Here is a 21522-nt window from a genome sequence, read left to right as displayed (position 1 = left end):
GTTACGTTACAGCCTTATTCTAAAATTGATTCAATCGTGTTTTTCCTTCTGATCAATCTACACATAATACCCCATAATGACAAAGCAAAAACAGGTTTTTAGAAATCTTTCCAAATTTATAACAAATAAAAAAACTGATATGACATTTACATAAGTATTCAGACCCTTTACTCAGTACTTTGTTGAAGCACCTTTGGAAGCGATTACCGCCTCGAGTCCTCTTGGGTATGATGCTACAAGCTTGGCACACCTGTATTTGGGGAGATTCTCCCATTTTTCTCTGCAGATCCTCTTAAGATCTGTCAGGTTGGATGGAGAGTATTGATGCACGGCTATTTTCCGATCTCTCCAGAGATGTTTGAACGGGTTCAAGTCTGGCCTCTAGCTGGGCCACTCAAGGACATTGAGACTTGTCCCGAAGCCACTCCTGCTCTGTCTTGGCTGTGTGCTTATGGTCATTGTCCTGTTGGAAGGGGAACCTTCGACCCAGTCTCAGGTCCTGAGCACTCTGGATCAGGTTTTCATTAGGATCTCTCTGTACTTTGCTCCGTTCATCTTTCCCTTGATCCTGACTAGTCTCCCAGTCCCTGCCACTGAAAAACATCCCCACAGCATGATGCTGCCACCAACATACTTCACAGTAGGGATGGTGCAAGGTTTCTTCCAGATGTGACTCTTGGCATTCAGGCCAAAAAGTTCAATATTGGTTTCATCAGACCAGAGAATCTTGTTTCTCACCGTCTGAGAGTCTTAGGTGCCGTTTGGCAAACTCTAAGCTGGCTGTCATGTGCCTTTTACTGAAGAGTGGCTTCCCTCTGGCCACTCTACCATAAAGGCTTGATTGGTGGAGTGCTGCAGAGATGGTAGTCCTTCTGGAAGGTTTTCCCATCTCCACAGAGATGACTATCAGGTTCTTGGTCACCTCCCTGACCAAGGCCCTTCTCCCCCGATTGCTCAGTTTGGCCGGGTGGCCAGCTCTCTTGGTGGTTCCAAACTTCTTCCATTTAAGAATGATGGAGGCCACTGTGTTCTTGGGGACCTTCAAAGCTGCAGACATTTTTTGCTAACCTTCCCCAGACCTCGACACGATCCTGTCTCAGAGCTCTATGGACAATTCCTTCAACCTCATGACTTGGTTTTTGCTCTGACATGCATTGTCAACTGTGGGACCTTATACAGACATGTGTGTGCCCTTCCAAATCATGTCCAATCAAGTTGTGGAAACGTCTCAAGGATGATCAATGGAAACAGGATGCACCTGAGCTAAATTTCAAGTCTCATAGCAAAGGGTCTGAATAGTTATGCAAGTAAGGTATTTCTGTTTTAGCTTTGTCATTATGGGGTATTGTGTGTAGATTGATAAGTTTTTTAAATGTATTTTACCTTTATTTAACTAGGCAAGTCAGTTAAGAACAAATTCTTATTTTCAATGATGGCCTAGGAACAGTGGGTTAACTGCCTGTTCAGGGGAAGAACGACAGATTTGTACCTTGTCAGCTCGGGGATTTGAACTTGCAACCTTTCGGTTACTAGTCCAACACCCTAACCACTAGGCTACCCTGCCGCCCCAAGTGTGGTGGGGGGGCGGGGGGGGGGGGTTCAAACATTTTAGAATAACGCTGTTACAGAACAAAATGTGGAAAAAGTCAAGGGGTCTGAAAACTATCTGAATGTACTGTATGTACTTCACTCATTTTCAGTCACACTTTCGATGGTGTTACAGACTTCAGACTTCAGCTTTCGGACAAGTAAAAGAGCAGTCCTGCTTGCTTACTAATAAAAATACTAAAATACCATATTACAAAGTAATAAAAATGTAACAAAATGCATACACACATTTATTCTGCCAAAGAACCAGCAGTTTTTGTTAGTTATTTAGTAAATTCATAAATCAAGTGCTCAATATACCCACAGTGGAGGCTCCTCAAAAGAAAGGGGAGGACCATCCTCCTAAAGTGAAACATTCAAGATTATCATTTTTAGATAAAGCTAAATATATTCACGTCACCAAATAATTTATTAAAACACACTTTTCTGCAATGAAGGTCTACAGTAGCCTCAACATCACTCTGTAGGGTAGCATCAGGTGTAGCTGGAGGACAGCTAGTTTCCATCCACCTCTGGGTACATTGACTTCAATACAAAACCTAGGAGGCTCGTGGTTCTCGACCCCTTCCATAGACTTATACAGTAATTATGACGATTTGAAGAGGACGTCCTCCAACCTATCAGAGCTCTTGCAGCATGAACTGGCATGTTGTCCACCCAATCAAAGGATCAGAGAATTAATCTAGTACTGAAAGCATAAGATACAGCTAGCTAAGACTGCAGTGCATAAACTGTGGTGAGTAGTTGACTCAAAGAGAGAGAAAGACAGTAGTTGAACAGTTTTGAACAAATTCAAAAGTGAAGAAGAAGCAAGAGAGAGCTAACTATATTACGTTGTATTTTCTTTCACTTTAGCGAATGCAGCTAGCTATTTTAGCCTACTCAAACACCCAGCTCAAACAGAGAAAGATGCTATGTTAGTTAGCTGGCTGGAACTCTTCCAATTCAAGGTAAGCTTTTGGTTTTATTAATTTATTGCCACCAGGACTGCCGGTGTAACTGCTAAACTGCTTGCTGACAACACTGTACTGCATGATTGTAGCGGGTTTACAATCACGTTAGTTCTAGTAGGTATGTTGACTATGACATTAGCTAATATGGTGACAACAATGTAGGCTGTGTGTAGAGGTTAGCTGTTATTTGATTTATGGTTTGGCATGAAGGGAAAACCGAGTGCGTAGATGCAAGAAGGAATTATACAAGGAGCAAAGTGATCATGCTGTTTGTATGTGGCTGCTGGGGATGCCGTCTGGGCCTGCAGCCTTGCGAGGGTTAACACCTTTAAATGTTTTACTCACCTCGGCTGCAGTGAAGGAGAGTCCGCATGTTTTGGTTGCGGGCCGTGTCAGTGGCACTGTATTGTCCTCAAAGCCGGCAAAAAAGTAATTTAGTCTGCCTGGGAGCAAGGCATCCTGGTCCGTGACTGGGCTGGTTTTCTTTTTGTAATCCGTGATTGACTGTAGACCCTGCCACATACCTCGTGTCTGAGCCGTTGAATTGCGATTCTACTTTGTCTCTATACTGACGCTTAGCTTGTTTGATTGCCTTGCGGAGGGAATAGTTACACTGTTTGTATTCGGTCATGTTTCCGGTCACCTTGCCCTGATTAAAAGCAGTGGTTCGCGCTTTCAGTTTCACCCGAATGCTGCCATCAATCCACGGTTTCTGGTTTGGGAATGTTTTAATCGTTGCTATGGGAACGACATCTCCAACGCATGTTGAAGATGTGTAAGTAATAACACTAATTTATAACACAAAAAACCAAACACACATGTATTCTGCCAAAGAACCTGTCTGATCATCACATGCACCGCAAGAAGCTACTGCAATGCTCACACTAATCTGATGAGTTGAACTGCAATGGAGATCTGAAGTTGCATTTGTGAAGTTGGGTTGACTCTGATTCCTTGTCTTGATTATGCTTTGCCTTGATTCTGTGTCTTGATGGTATCATGGCGATGGAAAAGATGGCTGACGTTTGAAGTGCTCCTAACCAACAGTTTTTCTTTTCTTCGTTTTTTTTGCGTGGTCTTTTTTTCTTCTTCTTTTTAAACTTATTCTGTACATAATGTTGCTGCTACCGTCTCTTATGAATAACGTCTGGACATCAGAACAGCAATTACTCACCACGAACTGGCAGAAGCTTTTTTTCTCCCTTTAACGAGTCTGACGAGCCCGACGTGAAGGACATACTGCTTTCCCGGGAACAGGCCCAAATCCCTGTCATTTGCGTGAAGATAAGCCCAAGAAAAAGAGGACGGAGGTCAGACTGCATTCTGAGAATTCGTAGGCGATCAAATAAACCCCCAATGCCTTCCGTTCTACTAGCGAACATGCAATCATTGGAAAATAAAATTGAAGATTAAACTACCAACGGGACATTAAAAACGTACAAATCTTATATAAAAATCTTATTCTTCACGGAGTCTTGGCTGAACAACGACATTATCAACATACAGCTGGCTGGATATACGCTGTATCGGAAGGATAGAACAGTGGCGTCTGTTAAGACAAAGGGGGCGGACTATGTATATTTGTAAACAACAGCTGGTGCCCGATAAGGAAGTCTCAAGGTTTTGCTCGCCTGAGGTAGAGTATCTCATGATAAGCTGTAGACCACACTATTTACCAAGATAGTTTTCATCTATATTCTTTGTAGCTGTCTATTAACCATCACAAACCGATGCTGGCACTAAGACCGCACTCAATGAGCTGTATTCCACCATAAGCAAACAGGAAAACGCTCATCCAAAGGCGCCGCTCTTAGTGGCCGGGGACTTTAATGCAGGGAAACTTAAATCCGTTTCACCAAATTTCTATCAGCATGTTAAATGTGCAACAAGAGGGGGAAAAAAAACTCTAGACCACCTTTACTCCGCACACAGAGACAAATACAAAGCTCTCAATCACTCTTAATTTGGCAAATCGGACCATAATTCTATCCTCCTGATTCCTGCTTACAAGAAAAAATTAAAGCAGGAAGCACCAGTGACTCGGTCAATAAAAAAAGTGGTCAGATGAAGAAGATGCTAAGCTACAGGACTGTTTGCTAGCACAGACTGGAATATGTTCCAGGATTCTTCCAATGGCATTGAGGAGTACACCACATCAGTCACAGGCTTCATAAATAAGTGCCTTCATGACGTCGTGACCATACGTACAGTGCCTTGCGAAAGTATTCGGCCCCCTTGAACTTTGCGACCTTTTGCCACATTTCAGGCTTCAAACATAAAGATATAAAACTGTATTTTTTTGTGAAGAATCAACAACAAGTGGGACACAATCATGAAGTGGAACAACATTTATTGGATATTTCAAACTTTAACAAATCAAAAACTGAAAAATTGGGCTTGCAAAATTATTCAGCCCCCTTAAGTTAATACTTTGTAGCGCCACCTTTTGCTGTGATTACAGCTGTAAGTCGCTTGGGGTATGTCTCGATCAGTTTTGCACATCGAGAGACTGAAATTTTTTCCCATTCCTCCTTGCAAAACAGCTCGAGCTCAGTGGGGTTGGATGGAGAGCATTTGTGAACAGCAGTTTTCAGTTCTTTCCACAGATTCTCGATTGGATTCAGGTCTGGACTTTGACTTGGCCATTCTAACACCTGGATATGTTTATTTTTGAACCATTCGATTGTAGATTTTGCTTTATGTTTTGGATCATTGTCTTGTTGGAAGACAAATCTCCGTCCTAGTCTCAGATCTTTTGCAGACTCCATCAGGTTTTCTTCCAGAATAGTCCTGTATTTGGCTCCATCCATCTTCCCATCAATTTTAACCATCTTCCCTGTCCCTGCTGAAGAAAAGCAGGCCCAAACCATGATGCTGCCACCACCATGTTTGACAGTGGGGATGGTGTGTTCAGGGTGATGAGCTGTGTTGCTTTTACGCCAAACATAACGTTTTGCATTATTGCCAAAAAGTTCAATTTTGGTTTCATCTGACCAGAGCACCTTCTTCCACATGTTTGGTGTGTCTCCCAGGTGGCTTGTGGCAAACTTTAAACAACACTTTTTATGGATATCTTTAAGAAATGGCTTTCTTCTTGCCACTCTTCCATAAAGGCCAGATTTGTGCAATATACGACTGATTGTTGTCCTATGGACAGAGTCTCCCACCTCAGCTGTAGATCTCTGCAGTTCATCCAGAGTGATCATGGGCCGCATCTTGGCTGCATCTCTGATCAGTCTTCTCCTTGTATGAGCTGAAAGTTTAGAGGGATGGCCAGGTCTTGGTAGATTTGCAGTGGTCTGATACTCCTTCCATTTCAATATTATCGCTTGCACAGTGCTCCTTGGGAAGTTTAAAGCTTGGGAAATATTTTTGTATCCAAATCCGGCTTTGAACTTCTTCACAACAGTATCTCGGACCTGCCTGGTGTGTTCCTTGTTCTTCATGATGCTCTCTGCGCTTTTAACAGACCTCTGAGACTATCACAGTGCAGGTGCATTTATACGGAGACTTGATTACACACAGGTGGATTGTATTTATCATCATTAGTCATTTAGGTCAACATTGGATCATTCAGAGATCCTCACTGAACTTCTGGAGAGAGTTTGCTGCACTGAAAGTAAAGGGGCTGAATAATTTTGCACGCCCAATTTTTCAGTTTTTGATTTGTTAAAAAAGTTTGAAATATCCAATAAATGTCGTTCCACTTCATGATTGTGTCCCACTTGTTGTTGATTCTTCACAAAAAAATACAGTTTTATATCTTTATGTTTGAAGCCTGAAATGTGGCAAAAGGTCGCAAAGTTCAAGGGGGCCGAATACTTTCGCAAGGCACTGTACATACATACATACATACACATATATATATATACACATATATGTATATATTTCTATATATATATGATATTTTGGCCATATCGCCCAGCTCTGGCCGCCCCCAGGTGGTAAGGGTAGGTAACAACACATCCGCCATGCTGATCTTCAACACAGGGGCCCCTCAGTGGTGTATGCTCAGTCCCCTCCTGCACTCCATGTTCACTCATGACTGCACTGCCAGGCACGACTCCAACACCATCATTAAGTTTGCCGATGACACAACAGTGGAAGGCCTGATTACCGATAACGACGAGACAGCCTATAGGAAGGTCGTCAGAGACCTGGCCGTGTGGTGCCAGGACAACAACCGCTCCCTCAAAACTTTTGGATATCAGAGCGGCGGTAACTCACAAGCATTACGACCAGCAATACGACTTTCCCGAATTGGATCCTTTGTTCGCCCCCCCCCCCCCCAGGGCAATTTAACTTATTCCAGAGGCTGCTCCAAAACACCGCCGACAGAAAAGAGGTATTCAGAGTGGACTTCTAGTCCGAGTCAGGAGGCGTGCACACTCTCCACCGCTTCGGAGTATATTACTCGCTAATGTTTAATCTCTGGATAAAAAGTAAAGGAGCTCAGGGTAAGTATCTCCTTCGAGAGAAACATTAGGGATTGTAACATACTCTGTTTCACGGAAACATGGCTCACTCGGGATATACTATCCCCCTCCATTCAGCCATCTGGGTTCTCAGTACATCGCCTAGACAGGAATAAAGACTTCTCCGGGAAGAAAGGCGGGGGTGTATGTTTCATGATTAACCACTCATGGTGTGATTGTGATAACATCCAGAAAGTCCTTTTGTTCACCCAACCTAGAATACCTCAAACAAATGCCGACCGTATTACATCTTTGGTTATAGCCACAGTTGTGTATATTCCCCCTCAAGCAGATACCACGATGGCACTCAAAGAACTACACTGGACTTTATGCAAACTGGAAACCACATATCCTGAGGCTGCATTTATTGTAGCTAGGGGTTTTTACAAAGAAAATTTGAGGAAAAGACTACCTTAGTTCTACCAACACATTGACTATAGTACTCGCCCTGGTAAAACATTGGACCACTGCTATTCAACTTTTCAAAATGCCTACAAGGCCCTCCATCGCCCTCCCTTCAGCAAATCTACTGAAGAATCCATTTTGTTCCTCTCTTCCTATAGGCAGAAACTCAAACAGGAAGTATCCGCGCTAGGGTCTTTTCAACGCTGGTCTGACCAATCAGAATCCATGCTTCAAGATAGTTTTATCACGCGGATTGGAATATGTTCTGGGTAGCCTCAGAATAACATTTATGAATACACAGACACAGTGACTGAGGTCATCAGGATGTGTATAGGAGATGTATCCACTGTGACAATTATAACCTACCCTACCCAGAAACGGTGGACATATGGCAGCAGTCACACAATACTGAAAGTGTGAACCACTGCATTTAACCATGGCAAGGTGACGAAATATGGCCGTAAGGCAATATTGCTCAGTAAGGCAATCAAACAGGCAAAACGTCAGTACAGAGACAAAGTGTAGTTGCAATTCAACGGCTCAGACACGAGACGTATGTGGCAGGGTCTACCGACAATCACGGACAACAAAGGGAAAACAAGCCACGTCGTGGACACCGACGTCTTGCTTCCGGACAAGCAAAACACCTTCTTCGCCCGCTAACACAGTGCCACCAACGTGGCCCGCTACCAAGGACTGTGGGCTCTCCTCCTCCGTAGCCAATGTAAGACATTTAAGCTTATTAACCCTCACAAGGTTACCGGCCCAGACGGCATCACTAGCCACATCCTCAGAGCATTCGCAGACCAGCTGGCTGGAGTGTTTACGGACATTTTCAATCTCTCGCTATCCCAGTCTGCTGTCCCCACTTGCATCAAGATGGCCACCATTGTTCCTGTACCCAAGAAAGCAAAGGTAACTGAACAAAATGACTATCGCCCCATAGCACTCACTTCTGTCATCCTAAAGTTCTTTGAGAAGCTAGTTAAGGATCATATCACCTCTACCTTACACCCTAGACCCACTTCAATTCACTTACCCCCCTGATAGATCCACAGATGATGCAATCACCATCACACTGCCCTATCCCATCTGGACTAGAGGAATACCTATGTAAGATTGCTCATCAATCACTAAGCTCGGACCCTGGGTCTGAATCCCACCCTGTGAAACTAGGTCCTGGACTTCCTGACACCCAAGTGGTGAAGGTAGGAAACACCTCCACTTCACTGATCCTCAACACTGGGGCCCCACAAGGGTTTGTGCTCAGCCCCCTCCTGTATTCCCTGTTCACCCATGACTGCGTGGCCACGCACGCCTCCACCTCAATCATCAAGTTTACAGACGACAACAGTAGTAGGCCTGATTACCAACAATGATGAGACAGCCTACAGGGAGGAGGTGAGGACACTGGGAGAGTGATACCAGGAAAATAACCGCTCACTCAACGTCAACAAAACAAAGGAGCTGATCGTGGTTTTCAGGAAACAGCACACCCCTATCCACAGACGGGACAGCAGTGGAGAAGGTGGAAAGCTTCAAGTTCCTCTGCGTACACATCCCTGACAAACTGAAATGGTCCACCCACAGACAGTGTGGTGAAGGCGGCGCAACAGCGCCTCTTCAACCTCAGGAGGCTGAAGAAATTTGGCTTGGCCCCTAAAACCCTCAGACTTTTACAGATGCACAATCGAGAGCATCCTATCGGGCTGTATCACTGCCTGGTACAGCAACTGCACCGCCCGCAACCGTAGGGCTTTCCAGAGGGTGGTGCGTTCTGCCCAACGCATCACCGGGGGCAAACTACCTGCCCTACAGCACCCAATGACACCTACAGCACCCAATGTCACAAGAAGGCCAAGAAAATCAAGGACATCAAGCACTGCCTGTTCACCCCTCCATCATCCAGAAGGCGAGGTCAGTGAGGGTGCATCAAAGCTGGGACCGAGAGATTGAAAAACACCTTCTCTCTTAAGGCCATCAGACTTAAATAGCCATCACTAGCCGGCTTCCACCCGGTTACGCAACCTGACACCTTAGAGGCTGCTGCCCAATATACATAGACTTGGAATCACTGGCCACGTTAATGTTTACATACCGTTAACTCATCTCATATGCATATACTGTATTCTATTCAATGCCACTCCGACATCGCTCAAACTAATGTATATATTTCTTAATTGCATTCTTTTACTTTTAGATGTGTTTTGTTGTGAATTGTTTTTAGATACTACTGCACTGTTATAGCAAGGAACACAAGCATTTCGCTACACCCGCAATAACATCTGCTAAACATGTGTACATGACCAATAAAATGTGATTTGTTGGTGAAATATTTTACACTAATATAAAATGCTTTAACAGATTGTTTAACAAATAGATCTTTTTTTAAAGATACGGGTCTAAATTATTGGCACCCCTGTTTTGAATACTCTAGCACCCTCCCCTTGAGAGGATAACAACAGTATTTTTATGAGATTGGAGAACATGTTGGGAGGGATCTTGGACCATTCCTCCATACAGAATCCTTGATATCCTTCTGCTCTTCTGAATGTCAATGAAAAGCATTCTATACACCACTATTGATGAAAATAGGAACATGCGTAGATAATAGGGAATAGACAAACAATTGCATCTTGTTTAGACTGGTGTGATAGTTACCCTACCATTGGTATTGAAACAGCTATATGGTCAGAGGGGAAACAGTTTCTTAGTTATGTTTTAAAGCCATCTTTAATTGAAAATAAAAGATAACTCCTTGGTAATTCCTTAAAAAGTAATGAAGATGACAAAGTAGTATGTTACAATGATTTAAAAAAAACAAGCACTGTTCTAAAAACAGTCAACTCCCATCTACAAACATAGAAAATCAATACTTTGTGACATGAAACATTTTGTAGTCACAAAGTAATAGTTCTGTAAGAGTTGACACAGAAAGATTAATACATTCTCTTATTTTCTAAACATCCAGATCAATATTTAAATGTGTAGTATCACTGGGGACTCTGTTTTAAGAGAAGTGTAGTGAAATCCTGCTTGCCCATTCTCTTCTGCCCAGGCTGAACTCACAGAGACAGTCCTTGTGTCGCCACATTCAAGTAGTAGGATTTAATTGTATATGAAGTTGAACCTGCAACACAAATAGAACAACTAATCTATAATGCACATTTGTCCATCTTTAAAATGCCAGTTGTACTCTGATTTGAGTCTTATCAAGTAAGGTACTTCATATTATGGTGAATATACAGCAATATGGTGAATACCTTACCTACTCAGCAGTTGTGGGAGACTGGATATGATTGGCCCGTAGCCTGGGGCATTGTCATACAGCTCAAAGAGAGGGGCAGCCACCAGCTTATAGTTCTTGGGCACTGCAAACAGTGCTGGGAGACAGACAACCGGTCAATTTCCACATCCACTCAGACACACCAACATAACTACACATCAAAATATGTTAACCTTCTTAAAGCTCTTATATACAGGTGAAAACCACAGCGATCATCATCAATCAATTGATATGAACTGTCACATTTAAACATTACAGGCTGGTCAACTTACCTTTTTCCTGCAACTGAACCAAAAAGAGCTTCTTGTGCTCTTTGGGTTTGGTAATGTGTGCTGGGATGTAGGGGTACTGTAGATAAAACAGAAAACCCTAACTTAATGGATTCTCATGACATGGACTTCGGAAAGTATTCAAACCCCTTGACTTTTTCCACATTTTGTTAGGTTACAGCCTTATTCAAAACTTCATTAACCCCCCCCCCCCAAAAAAAAAAATATTCTCTGCAGTTCCTTTCAAGCTCTGTCAGGTTGGATGGGGAGTGTTGCTGCACAGCGATTTTCAGGTCGCACCAGAGATGTTCGATCAGGTTCAAATCCGGAGGACATTCAAAGACTTGTCCCGAAGTCACTCCTGCGTTGTCTTGGCTGTGTGCTTAGGGTCGTTGTCCTGTTGGAAGGTGAAAGGTCCTGAGCGTTCTGGACCAGGTTTTCTTGAAGTTTTTATTGAAGACTCATCTCTTCAGTAGGTCCTATGATTGAGTGTAGTCTGGCCCAGGAGTGTGAAGGTGAACGGAAAGGCACTGGAGCAACAAACTGCCCTTGCTGTCTCTTCCTGGCCGGTTCCCCTCTCTCCACTGGGATTCTCTGCCTTAGTGGTGCTCTTCCATGCCGTCCCTAGGAAGGGTGTCACTTGAGTGGGTTGAGTCACTGACGTGATCTCCCTGCATGTGTTGGCGTCCCCCCTTGGGTTGTGCTGTGGCGGAGATCTTTGTGGGCTGTACTCAGCCTTGTCTCAGGATGGTAAGTTGGTGGTTGAAGATATCCCTCTAGTGGTGTGGGAGCTGTGCTTTGGCAAAGTGGGTGGGGTTATATCCTGCCTGTTTGGCCCTGTCCGGGGGTATCGTTGGATGGGGCCACAGTGTCTCCCGATCCCTCCTGTCTCAGCCTCCAGTATTTATGCTGCAGTAGTTTGTGTGTCGGGGGGCTAGGGTCAGACTCTTATATCGGGAGTATTTCTCCTGTCTTATCTGGTATCCTGTGTGAAATGAAGTATGCTTTCTCTAATTCTCTCTCTTTCTTTCTCTCCCTCTTGGAGGACCTGAGCCCTAGGACCATACCTCAGGACTACCTGGCCTTATGACTCCTTGCTGTCCCCAGTCTACCTGGCCGTGCTGCTGCTCCAGTTTCAACTGTTCTGCTTGCGGCTATGGAACCCTGACCTGTTCACCGGACGTGCTACCTGTCCCAGACGTGCTGTTTTCAACTCTCTAGAGACAGCAGGAGCGGTGGAGATACTCCGAATGATCGACTATGAAAAGCCAACTGACATTTACTCCTGAGGTGCTGACCTGTTGCATCCTCGACAACCACTGTGATTATTATTATTTGACCCTGCTGGTCATCTATGAACATTTAAACATCTTGGCCATGTTCTGTTATAATTTCCACCCGGCACAGCCAGAAGAGGACTGGCCACCCCTCATAGCCTGGTTCCTCTCTAGGTTTCTTCCTAGGTTCTGGCCTTTCTAGGCAGTTTTTCCTAGCCACCGTGCTTCTATACCTGCATTGCTTGCTGTTTGGGGTTTTATGCTGGGTTTCTGTACAGCACTTTGAGATATCAGCTGATGTAAGAAGGGCTTTATAAATAAATTTGATTTCGTCAAGGATCTCGCTGTACTTTGCTCCGTTCATCTTTGCCTCGATCCTGACTAGTCTCCCAGTCCTTGCCGCTGAAAAACATACCCACAGCTTCACGGTAGGGATGGTGCCAGGTTTCCTCCTGACATGACACTCGGCATTCAGGCCAAAGAGTTGAATCTTGGTTTCATCAGACCAGATAATCTTGTTTCTCATGGTCTGAAAGTCTTAAGGTGCCTTTTGGAAAACTCCAAGCAGGCTGTAATTTGCCTTTTACCGTGGCTTCCGTCTGGCCACTACCATAAAAGCCTGATTGGGGGAGTGCTGCAGAAATGGTTGCCCTTCTGGAAGGTTCTCCCACCTCCACAGAGGGACTCCAAAGCTCTGTCAGAGTCTTGGTGGTTACAAACTTCTTCCATTTATATAATGTCCAATCAATTGAATGTACCACAGGTGGACTCCAATCAAGTTGAAGAAACATCTGAAGGATGATCAATGGAAATAGGATGCACCAGAGCTCAATTTCAAGTCTCATAGCAAAGGGTCTGAATACTTATGTAAATATGTATTTTTGTAATATTTTTTTTTTATTTGGTAGGATTTTTCTTTTTCTTAATACATTTTAGAATAAGGCTGTAACGTAGCAAAATGTGGGAAAAGTAAAGGGATCTGAATACTTTCAGAAGGCACTGAATTCAAATGGCAAGCGTGAAAGTGTGAAAGTGTGAAAGCCAATGAAAAATAAAGAGACCTGGGACAGGTCAGGTGACTCGTCTGAGAACTATAGTATGAACCATGGGTTCTTTAAGGGGTCCCTGCATACTTCCCTTCCAAAACAGTTTGTGCATATATTATGACAACATTGTGACGTTTTTGTTTGTTTTAGCCTTCAGCAAGGTTTTTTTGGGCTGTTGGTGCACACATTTTTGGGGGTAAGCCGAAGTTGGTAACCCCTTCATCGGTGATTGGTCAACAGTAGGGATTCTTCAATTTAGTGTTTGTTGTCATTCAACGAGTGACTAATCATTTTCATGCACATTTTTACACTTGAGAAATATGGCACCAAACATCTTTGATGTAAAATTGTACAACTAAGATATCCTCAGCCAAAACGTCAAAGTTAATGACAGATTTCCTGAGTTAACTTATATTAATTATTTATATTTTGAGGTATACTGGCTACGGCATCTCAAGATGGACAAAGTACCATTGCAGCTTTTTTCTAGTTTAGCCAGCCGAACCGAAGCATGCTGAGGCCTTTCGCGTAACAGGACAGGAAGGATAACTCCTTGGTAACCCACCTGTGGGGGCTCAAAGTTGGGTCTCCACCAGTTTCCAATAGAGTCATCGATCACCCAGTCCTGCTTCACTCCATCCTGACGCCCCAGGATCTGGACACGGATGTGGGAAAAACACATATGTTTAACTAATATCAAAACTAAAATCAAGTTTCAGTCTCTGACAACTATGCATGCTATGTCAGAAAATAATTATCCAGTAGACAAGCAAATGGGAAGTCTAGGTAGTCATGGTATAGTTAACCAGCTCAAATGAAACTGAAATAATCAGCTGCTCCATCTGCCCTGGAATCCAACACTCGTAGTTTTACTGTGTGGAAGATTTTTAAAATCAAATTCTGATCAATGTTACCCTTCAATAGTGCTCAACATGAGACATTTTGAAAAATACGTAACCCTTTACCTAGAATGGTCTGCAGCGTGATGTCAAAGTGGTTATTTTGTCCATTGTTGCCAGTGATAAGCCACTTCCAACTTGTCAGAGCTGACCAATTGTTTCCAACCTCTATGCCACTCCCAGTTTTCCACCAAAGTAAATGGAATGGTTTTGATGTCACTAAGCAAACCTTTCCAGATGATCAGGTCACGTTTCATGATAATAATCTGAATGATGACCCTGTCAGGTCACGTTTCATGATACTATTCCGAATGAAGACCATGTAGCCTGCCTACCTCTGTCATCAATCGCTTCAGTCCATCCACTTCGTCCTCCCCTGCATTCAATTCTCCACCAGGACTGCACACAATTACGTTTCAAAAATACAGTTGGGGCACTTTTTGTTGACTTTAAAAACTGGACTATACGCTCCTGCTAGTTACAGAAGTGTCAAGCGTTTCCTTGTAAATGCTTAGTTGCTTACACATTAGTAACTGGCACCATGCAACATTGTTGCAGAGGTGGGATGAGAACCAACTCACAGTTTGAAAAAGGTTGTCCCCAACTGCAGCAGTAGAACGTGTGGTAGCCTGTGCTCGTGTACGATCAGAACACCCTCCACTGCCCGCCTCATGCCTACTTTTTCGAACTCCTCGCGCATCCTCTGGAACCGAGCCGCTACCGAGCTATCCTTCTCGTAGAGAGGTTCCTTTGTGCCAAACGTGTAATTCGTGAGGGGATATCTGCGAGGGCCAATCCCAATTAAATGTTAGCAGCTTAGTTAGGTAAACTCTTAATGTGTTTGCTTGCTATGTAACTAACTAGCTACGTAATTGTGTGTATTGTACAATAATTAGGCTTTACTCCACAAGTAGGGAATGTTTTTTTGTGTTTGCAACATGCAAGAGCACTGTGCGTCGTAACGAGCTAGGTGGGCCTGTTTGTTTAGCCTACTACATCACATATTCAGAAACACTATAGCTTACTAGTTAAAAAACCGAAAATGAAATTCCGCTATCTAGTTAGACAGTTAAATAACAAGTGCACTTCATAGCTAGCGACGTACAAGTTGATGGCTCTCTCCAGCGTGACAGGTTTGGAAGGCGGGCTGATGTATTTATTTTCGAACTGGTTCAGTCCACGGCGTGGCCAACCGGTTGAAGGTCGGTTGGGAGGTACAACCGACATCGTTCCACCAAATAAGCAGGATATGTCAAAAACACGAATGAAGAGAAAACATTAGATAACTGATCCAAAATTCAACACACTACTCTTTCCGCAAAAAAATATATTTCCGGTGTTCTCCCCCTTCGCGTGAACACGCACGCACTCAATTCTTTATTGCTGCGGCTACCTTTGTAGTTAAGATTTCTGATCACGTTAGGCTGCGTTTCTTTTTATATATCGGTTTGATCGCGGGGGAGGCACTAGTATTGTCTACAGTTTTAAGTGTGGATATGTGTTTCAAGTGTATTAGTCTATAAATAAATCTCTTTTCCAAAATTCGTCATCTTTTCCATGTCATATTCGACTAGTAGTTCTGAAATGTTTATTGCTTGCCTACATTTTACTCCCTCTATGTTTAATATAACACACATACATTAATTATTAATTTCGGTTGACTATCCTGACGAGAAGTTTGTTCTATAGAAAGTATTTGACTCTGATGTGTGACGCAAAATTAAGGAAATAAGGGGGGGGGGGGGGGGGGGGTTCGGCAAGGCTAATTTCTTCCCTGTCGAACCTCCCCCTCCCTTCTACCTTGGGATAATAATAAATAATGAATAATTTTGGCAGATCATGTTGACCAGTAGTATGTGCCACAGAAAGTATTTGACTCTAGCCACAAAATTAAGGAAATAAGAAGGGGGGGATTTCGGCAAGAATATTTTATTGCCTGCCAAAGTTCTCCCCCGTTCTATCTTGGGACTGCAAGGCCCTGCAAGGCCTTCAGAATACTTTTTGGTGACCTATCATGACATCTGATGTGTGCCACAGGAAGTAATAGACTCTAGTCACAAAAGGAAGTGGTTATTTCAGCAATAATAGTTTTCAGAGCCCTCTACTGTTCTCTCTGCCCATCCCTCAATCCCACATCCCATCGTGCTTTTCCCTTTTATGGCTTTTCCTACGTTTTATTTGACACTTTTTCTGGTTCAGTTTTTAAGAGTGTAGGTACAGTAGCAATAATAAAATAGCAATAACAATAATAAATAAAAAATGTGTACTCTGGGCGAAAAAGAAAGTTCAAATATACAAGTCAACATGAGTGCATATCCATAATCACAGTAAACTTTTATAATAAGAAAAAAAATAAGAAAAAAATAAATCAATGTATAAAAATAAAATAAACAAAACTATGACTGAACGTACCTCCAAGAAGAATGCCCTCACCAATAGGTCCCTTCGCCCTCAATAGGACACCCCCAACACCTCCACCTTTTATTGTATTTTTTTATTTCACCTTTATTTAACCAGGTAAGCTAGTTGACAACAAGTTATCATATTCAACTGCAACCTGGCCAAGATAAAGCATATCAATTCGACACATACAACAACACAGAGTTACACATGGAATAAACAAAACATACAGTCAATAATACAGTACAAAAAATAAAACAAAAAGTCTATATACAGTGAGTGCAAATGGGGTAAGATGAGGGAGTTAAGGCAATAAATAGGCCATGGTGGCGAAGTAATTACAATATGGCAATTAAACACTGGAATGGTAGATGTGCAGAAGATGAACGTGCAAGTAGAGATACTGGGGTGTAAAGGAGCAAGATAAATAAAAAATAAAGTATGGGTATGAAGTAGATAGATGTGCTGTTTACAGATGGGCTATGTACAGGTGTAGTGATCTGTGAGCTGCTCTGACAGCTGGTGCTTAAAGCTAGTGAGGGAGATATGAGTCTCCAACTTCAGTGATTTTTGCAGTTCGTTCCAGTCATTGGCAGCAGAGAACTGGAAGGAGAGGCAACCAAAGGAGGAATTGGCTTTGGGGGTGACCAGTGAGATAAAGCTGCTGGAGCGTGTGCTACGTGTGGGTGCTGCTATGGTGACCAGTAAGGTGGGGCTTTACCTAGCAGAGACTTGTAGATGACCTGTAGCCAGTGGGTTTGGCGACGAGTATGAAGCAAGGGCCAACCAACGAGAGCGTACAGGTCGCAGTGGTTGGTAGTATATGGGGCTTTGGTGACAAAACGGATGGCACTGTGATAGACTACATCCAATTTGTTGATTAGAGTGTTGGAGGCTATTTTATAGATGACATTGCCGGAGTTGAGGATCGGTAGTATGGTCAGTTTTATGAGGGTATGTTCGGCAGCATGAGCGAAGGATGCTTTGTTGCGATATCGGAAGCCGATTCTAGATTTAACTATGAAATAATGCATATGGAATCATGTAGTAACCAAAAGGTGTTAAACAAATCCAAATATATTTTATATTTGAGATTCTTAATGTAGCCACCCTTTGCCTTGATGACAGCTTTGCACACTCTTGGCATTCTCTCAACCAGCTTCACCTGAAATGCTTTTCCAACAGTCTTGAAGGAGTTTCCACATATGCTGAGCACTTGTTGGCTGCTTTTCCTTCACTCTGTGGTCCAACTCATGCCAAACCATCTCAATTGGGTTGAGGTTGGGTGATTGTGGCGGCCAGGTCATCTGATGCAGCACTCCATCTCTCTCCTTCTTGGTAAAATAGCCAATACACAGCCTAAAGGTATGTTGAAAAACAAATGATAGTCCCATTAAGCGCAAACCAGATGGGATGGCGTATCGCTGCAGAATGCTGTGGCAGCCATGGTACTGTGTGCCTTGAATTCTAAATAAATCACTGACAGGCACCTAAGGCACCTCCACACCATCACACCTCTTCCTGCATATTTCACGGTGGGAACCACACATGCGGAGATCATCCGTTCACCTACTCTGCGTCTCACAAAGACACGTGGTTGGAACCAACAATCTTAAATTTGGACTCACCAGACCAAAGGGCAGATTTCCACCAGTCTAATGTCCATTGCTCATGTTTCTTGGCCCAAGCAAATCTCTTCTTCTCATTGGTGTCCTGTGGTAGTGGATTCTTTGCAGCAATTCAACCATGAAGGCCTGATTAATGCAGTCTCCTCTGAACAGTTGGTGATTGGATGTGTCTGTTACTTGAACTCTGTGACGCATTTATTTGGGCTGCAATTTCTTTTTTTTCTTCTTTTTTTTACCCCTTTTTCTCCCCAATTTCGTGTTATCCAATTGTTTTTAGTAGCTACTATCTTGTCTCATCGCTACAACTCCCGTACGGGCTCGGGAGAGACGAAGGTTGAAAGTCATGCGTCCTCCGATACACAACCCAACCAAGCCGCACTGCTTCTTAACACAGCGTGCATCCAACCCAGAAGCCAGCCGCACCAATGTGCCGGAGGAAGCACCGTGCACCTGGCAACCTTGGTTTGCGTGCACTGCGCCCGGCCCGCCACAGGAGTCGCTGGTGCGCGAGCCCTCCCTAACCCGGACAACGCTAGGCCAATTGTGCGTCGTCCCACGGACCTCACGGTCGCGGCCGGTTGCGACAGAGCCTGGGCACGAACCCAGCTGGCTCTGCAGTACAGTGCCCTTAACCACTGCGCCACCCGAGAGGCCCTAAATACGATAATTTGATGAAAGGCCTCTTTTTAGTTAAATACTCCACCCCCGCCTCATTCCCACATGCAAACAAGAGCGCTTGTACAATGCTAACTTTTATTTTTTTTTACAATTTGCATTGTCATTGCATACACAGAATAAATGTTTTGTTTCATTGTGACTTTTGTCCAGTTCTACCCATATACAACATTGCCATTGCAAAGCCATAGACAACGATGCATTATGACCATGGATTTATTTTGTTACAGCAGATATGATTCCTCAAAAAACAAACATATGTTGATAAGTCTGCAATCCTGACAACCATTATGTATATTTCAAACATCCGATCTTTACCAGTGCAAATGAATAAAAAAATAATATATACAATAGCAATTGAATGAAAGTATCACTCCTAGCAAATCAGAGAAACACTCATATTTCAGTAATAAAGAAAACACTGATAAAAAAAGAATTCTAAATGAATACTGCTAAATCTAGTACAAAGATCATTCTTAGTGCAATTTCATTTATACACCACCGTATGTTTTCCTCTTGTAGTTATAGCTACAGGTGTTACTTACCATGATGCAGCCTATGACACAGTTACTTTCTACATTCCAATGGTCATTGATGTATTGCACCCTTGTGAATTCTCACAACTGTAATATTGCACAGTATAGTATTATCAGTTCAAAAGGAAGATTGGCAAAGACCTGGGCTGTTTTCCATGTGGATGTGTCCTCCACAGTCAAAGGCAGTGCATTGATGTTTCTTCAGATTCTAATGGATTCCAAGAAATCCCATATTATCTGAGGAATATTGGAATATGTCAGCAGCTGCCTCCAACAAACAAGGTTTTTACAAGGTTTTGAAAAACACTAAAATTGTGGTGTGACAACAGCTGTTAGGCGGCCAGGTCTACTGATCTTTTTTTTTTTTTTTGCATTTGGGTAATGTGTGAAGGTCACACATTGGTAGACAGTTCTTGATGCAGGTGACATTTTAAAGCAACTTGTGTCTTCCATTGATGTGTCCGACCAGTTTGATGTCTAACAAAATCATATGAACCTGCTCAGATCATTGAGAAAGCGGGTGGGGGTTATTTCCCATCTCCTACATCATCATTCCTCTGGAGTTTGAATAAAATCGATATAATCCCAATTTGGCCTGTCTCTGAAACAAATGGAGGCTCTAGAGAGGCTCTTCGTCTGTCCTGAAATCAAACCTTACTTTCCCCTTAACCACCACTAAAATCAATGGAAGGACAGAATGTTTATCTATAATAATTCATCTTATACTAGTCAGAAAAGTTGAAAAGAGGGATGTGGTAGAAAGCTAGATGGATGGAAGAATAAAGTCACTTAAATAGATGGACACGGATTTAGAGACACTAGAACTTCTCCTTCCTCCCTGTTTAGCGAGTCTACATGTTGATCTTATCCTCTCTGTTTAGCGAGTCTACATGTTGATCTTATCCTCTCTGTTTAGCGAGTCTACATGTTGATCTTGTCCTCTCTGTTTAGTGAGTCTACATGTTGATCTTATCCTCTCTGTTTAGCGAGTCTACATGTTGATCTTGTCCTCTCTGTTTAGCGAGTCTACATGTTGATCTTATCCTCTCTGTTTAGCGAGTCTACATGTTGATCTTATCCTCTCTGTTTAGCGAGTCTACATGTTGATCTTATCCTCTCTGTTTAGCGAGTCTACATGTTGATCTTATCCTCTCTGTTTAGCGAGTTCAGATGAAGTTGGATCATCTACCTATTGTTCTAATTTTACTAATGTATGCATTATATTATACACAGCCTAGTAGTCATCATAGACAACTTGATGAAAATCAAAGTTGCTCTTGTGCACAGGAAAAGCACTGAGTGTTTCAAGAGAAATATATAGATTGTGATTAAGAATAAATACTGATACAAATTGTGCAAAAAAGCAAGGTATGGTGTCTTCATTGTTTTTTCAAATGGGAAGTCTATCATCAAATATTTCCTAGACTTCTCACATTAAAACATACAGAAGAGAATTAACACTATTTCTGTTATCTTATGAATATAATTTTTAAATACAAATATAATATTTGCCATGAGAATATTTTTATAGAACCAAATATGCTATTTAGGAAAAAAACAGCTCCACAAGCAGAAACTCTCACACAGACTAAAGTGCTTACAAACCAGGGCCACCGTGGTATAATGCAACTTTTCATACTACCGCTGGCACGATGGCAGAGAATATTGGAACTTCGTAATAGTGCCGGTTATACTCCAAACTCCACTTTTGGACTCGGAATTGATCCTTGAAATGTCAACTGGTCGGTTGGTCTGTTATGAATTGAGATCCCTCAGTCAGGCTCTCTGACTGTAGATCAGTCCAGCTTTAGGAGAGAAGCCATTGCTTATGTTAGGATGTCCTGCGGTCAGCCTTTGAAGTGACAACTGCCAGGGTCCCCACCAGTAAAACTGTTGAACATCAGTGAAAGAAGTCTGAATAATTCCAAATAGATTCAACTCTGGTTCTCTGAAAAGCTATACAGTGCTTCTAAAGAAAACTCCCCAGAACGGACATCCTAGTGGATGGAAGATAGGCCCACAGAGCTCTGAGTGACAAGAACCCCTCCTGCTCTGCTCACATTGG

At 42.9% G+C, this 21522-nt stretch overlaps 1 protein-coding gene across 1 annotated transcript; it reads right to left on the bottom strand.

Annotated features, from left to right (window-relative positions):
• Positions 1 to 10155: 10155 nt before the first annotated feature.
• On the bottom strand, positions 10156 to 15686 carry LOC110520308 (cleavage and polyadenylation specificity factor subunit 5). Its single transcript, XM_021597536.3, has 7 exons — positions 15324 to 15686; positions 14800 to 15000; positions 14554 to 14617; positions 13885 to 13974; positions 11000 to 11075; positions 10710 to 10824; positions 10156 to 10571 (listed from the first exon to the last, which is right to left on the bottom strand). The coding sequence occupies exons 1-7, from the start codon at positions 15443 to 15445 to the stop codon at positions 10550 to 10552; spliced, it is 690 nt and encodes a 229-aa protein (XP_021453211.1). The 5' UTR covers positions 15446 to 15686; the 3' UTR covers positions 10156 to 10549.
• Positions 15687 to 21522: the final 5836 nt, after the last annotated feature.

This window comes from Oncorhynchus mykiss, chromosome 1 (assembly GCF_057628025.1).
Source record: "Oncorhynchus mykiss isolate SJ-2025 chromosome 1, ASM5762802v1, whole genome shotgun sequence".
NCBI classification, from domain to species: Eukaryota; Metazoa; Chordata; class Actinopteri; order Salmoniformes; family Salmonidae; genus Oncorhynchus; species Oncorhynchus mykiss.
The sequence above is the reverse complement of the archived record's forward strand: the minus strand, read 5'-3'. Positions and strand labels throughout refer to the sequence as shown.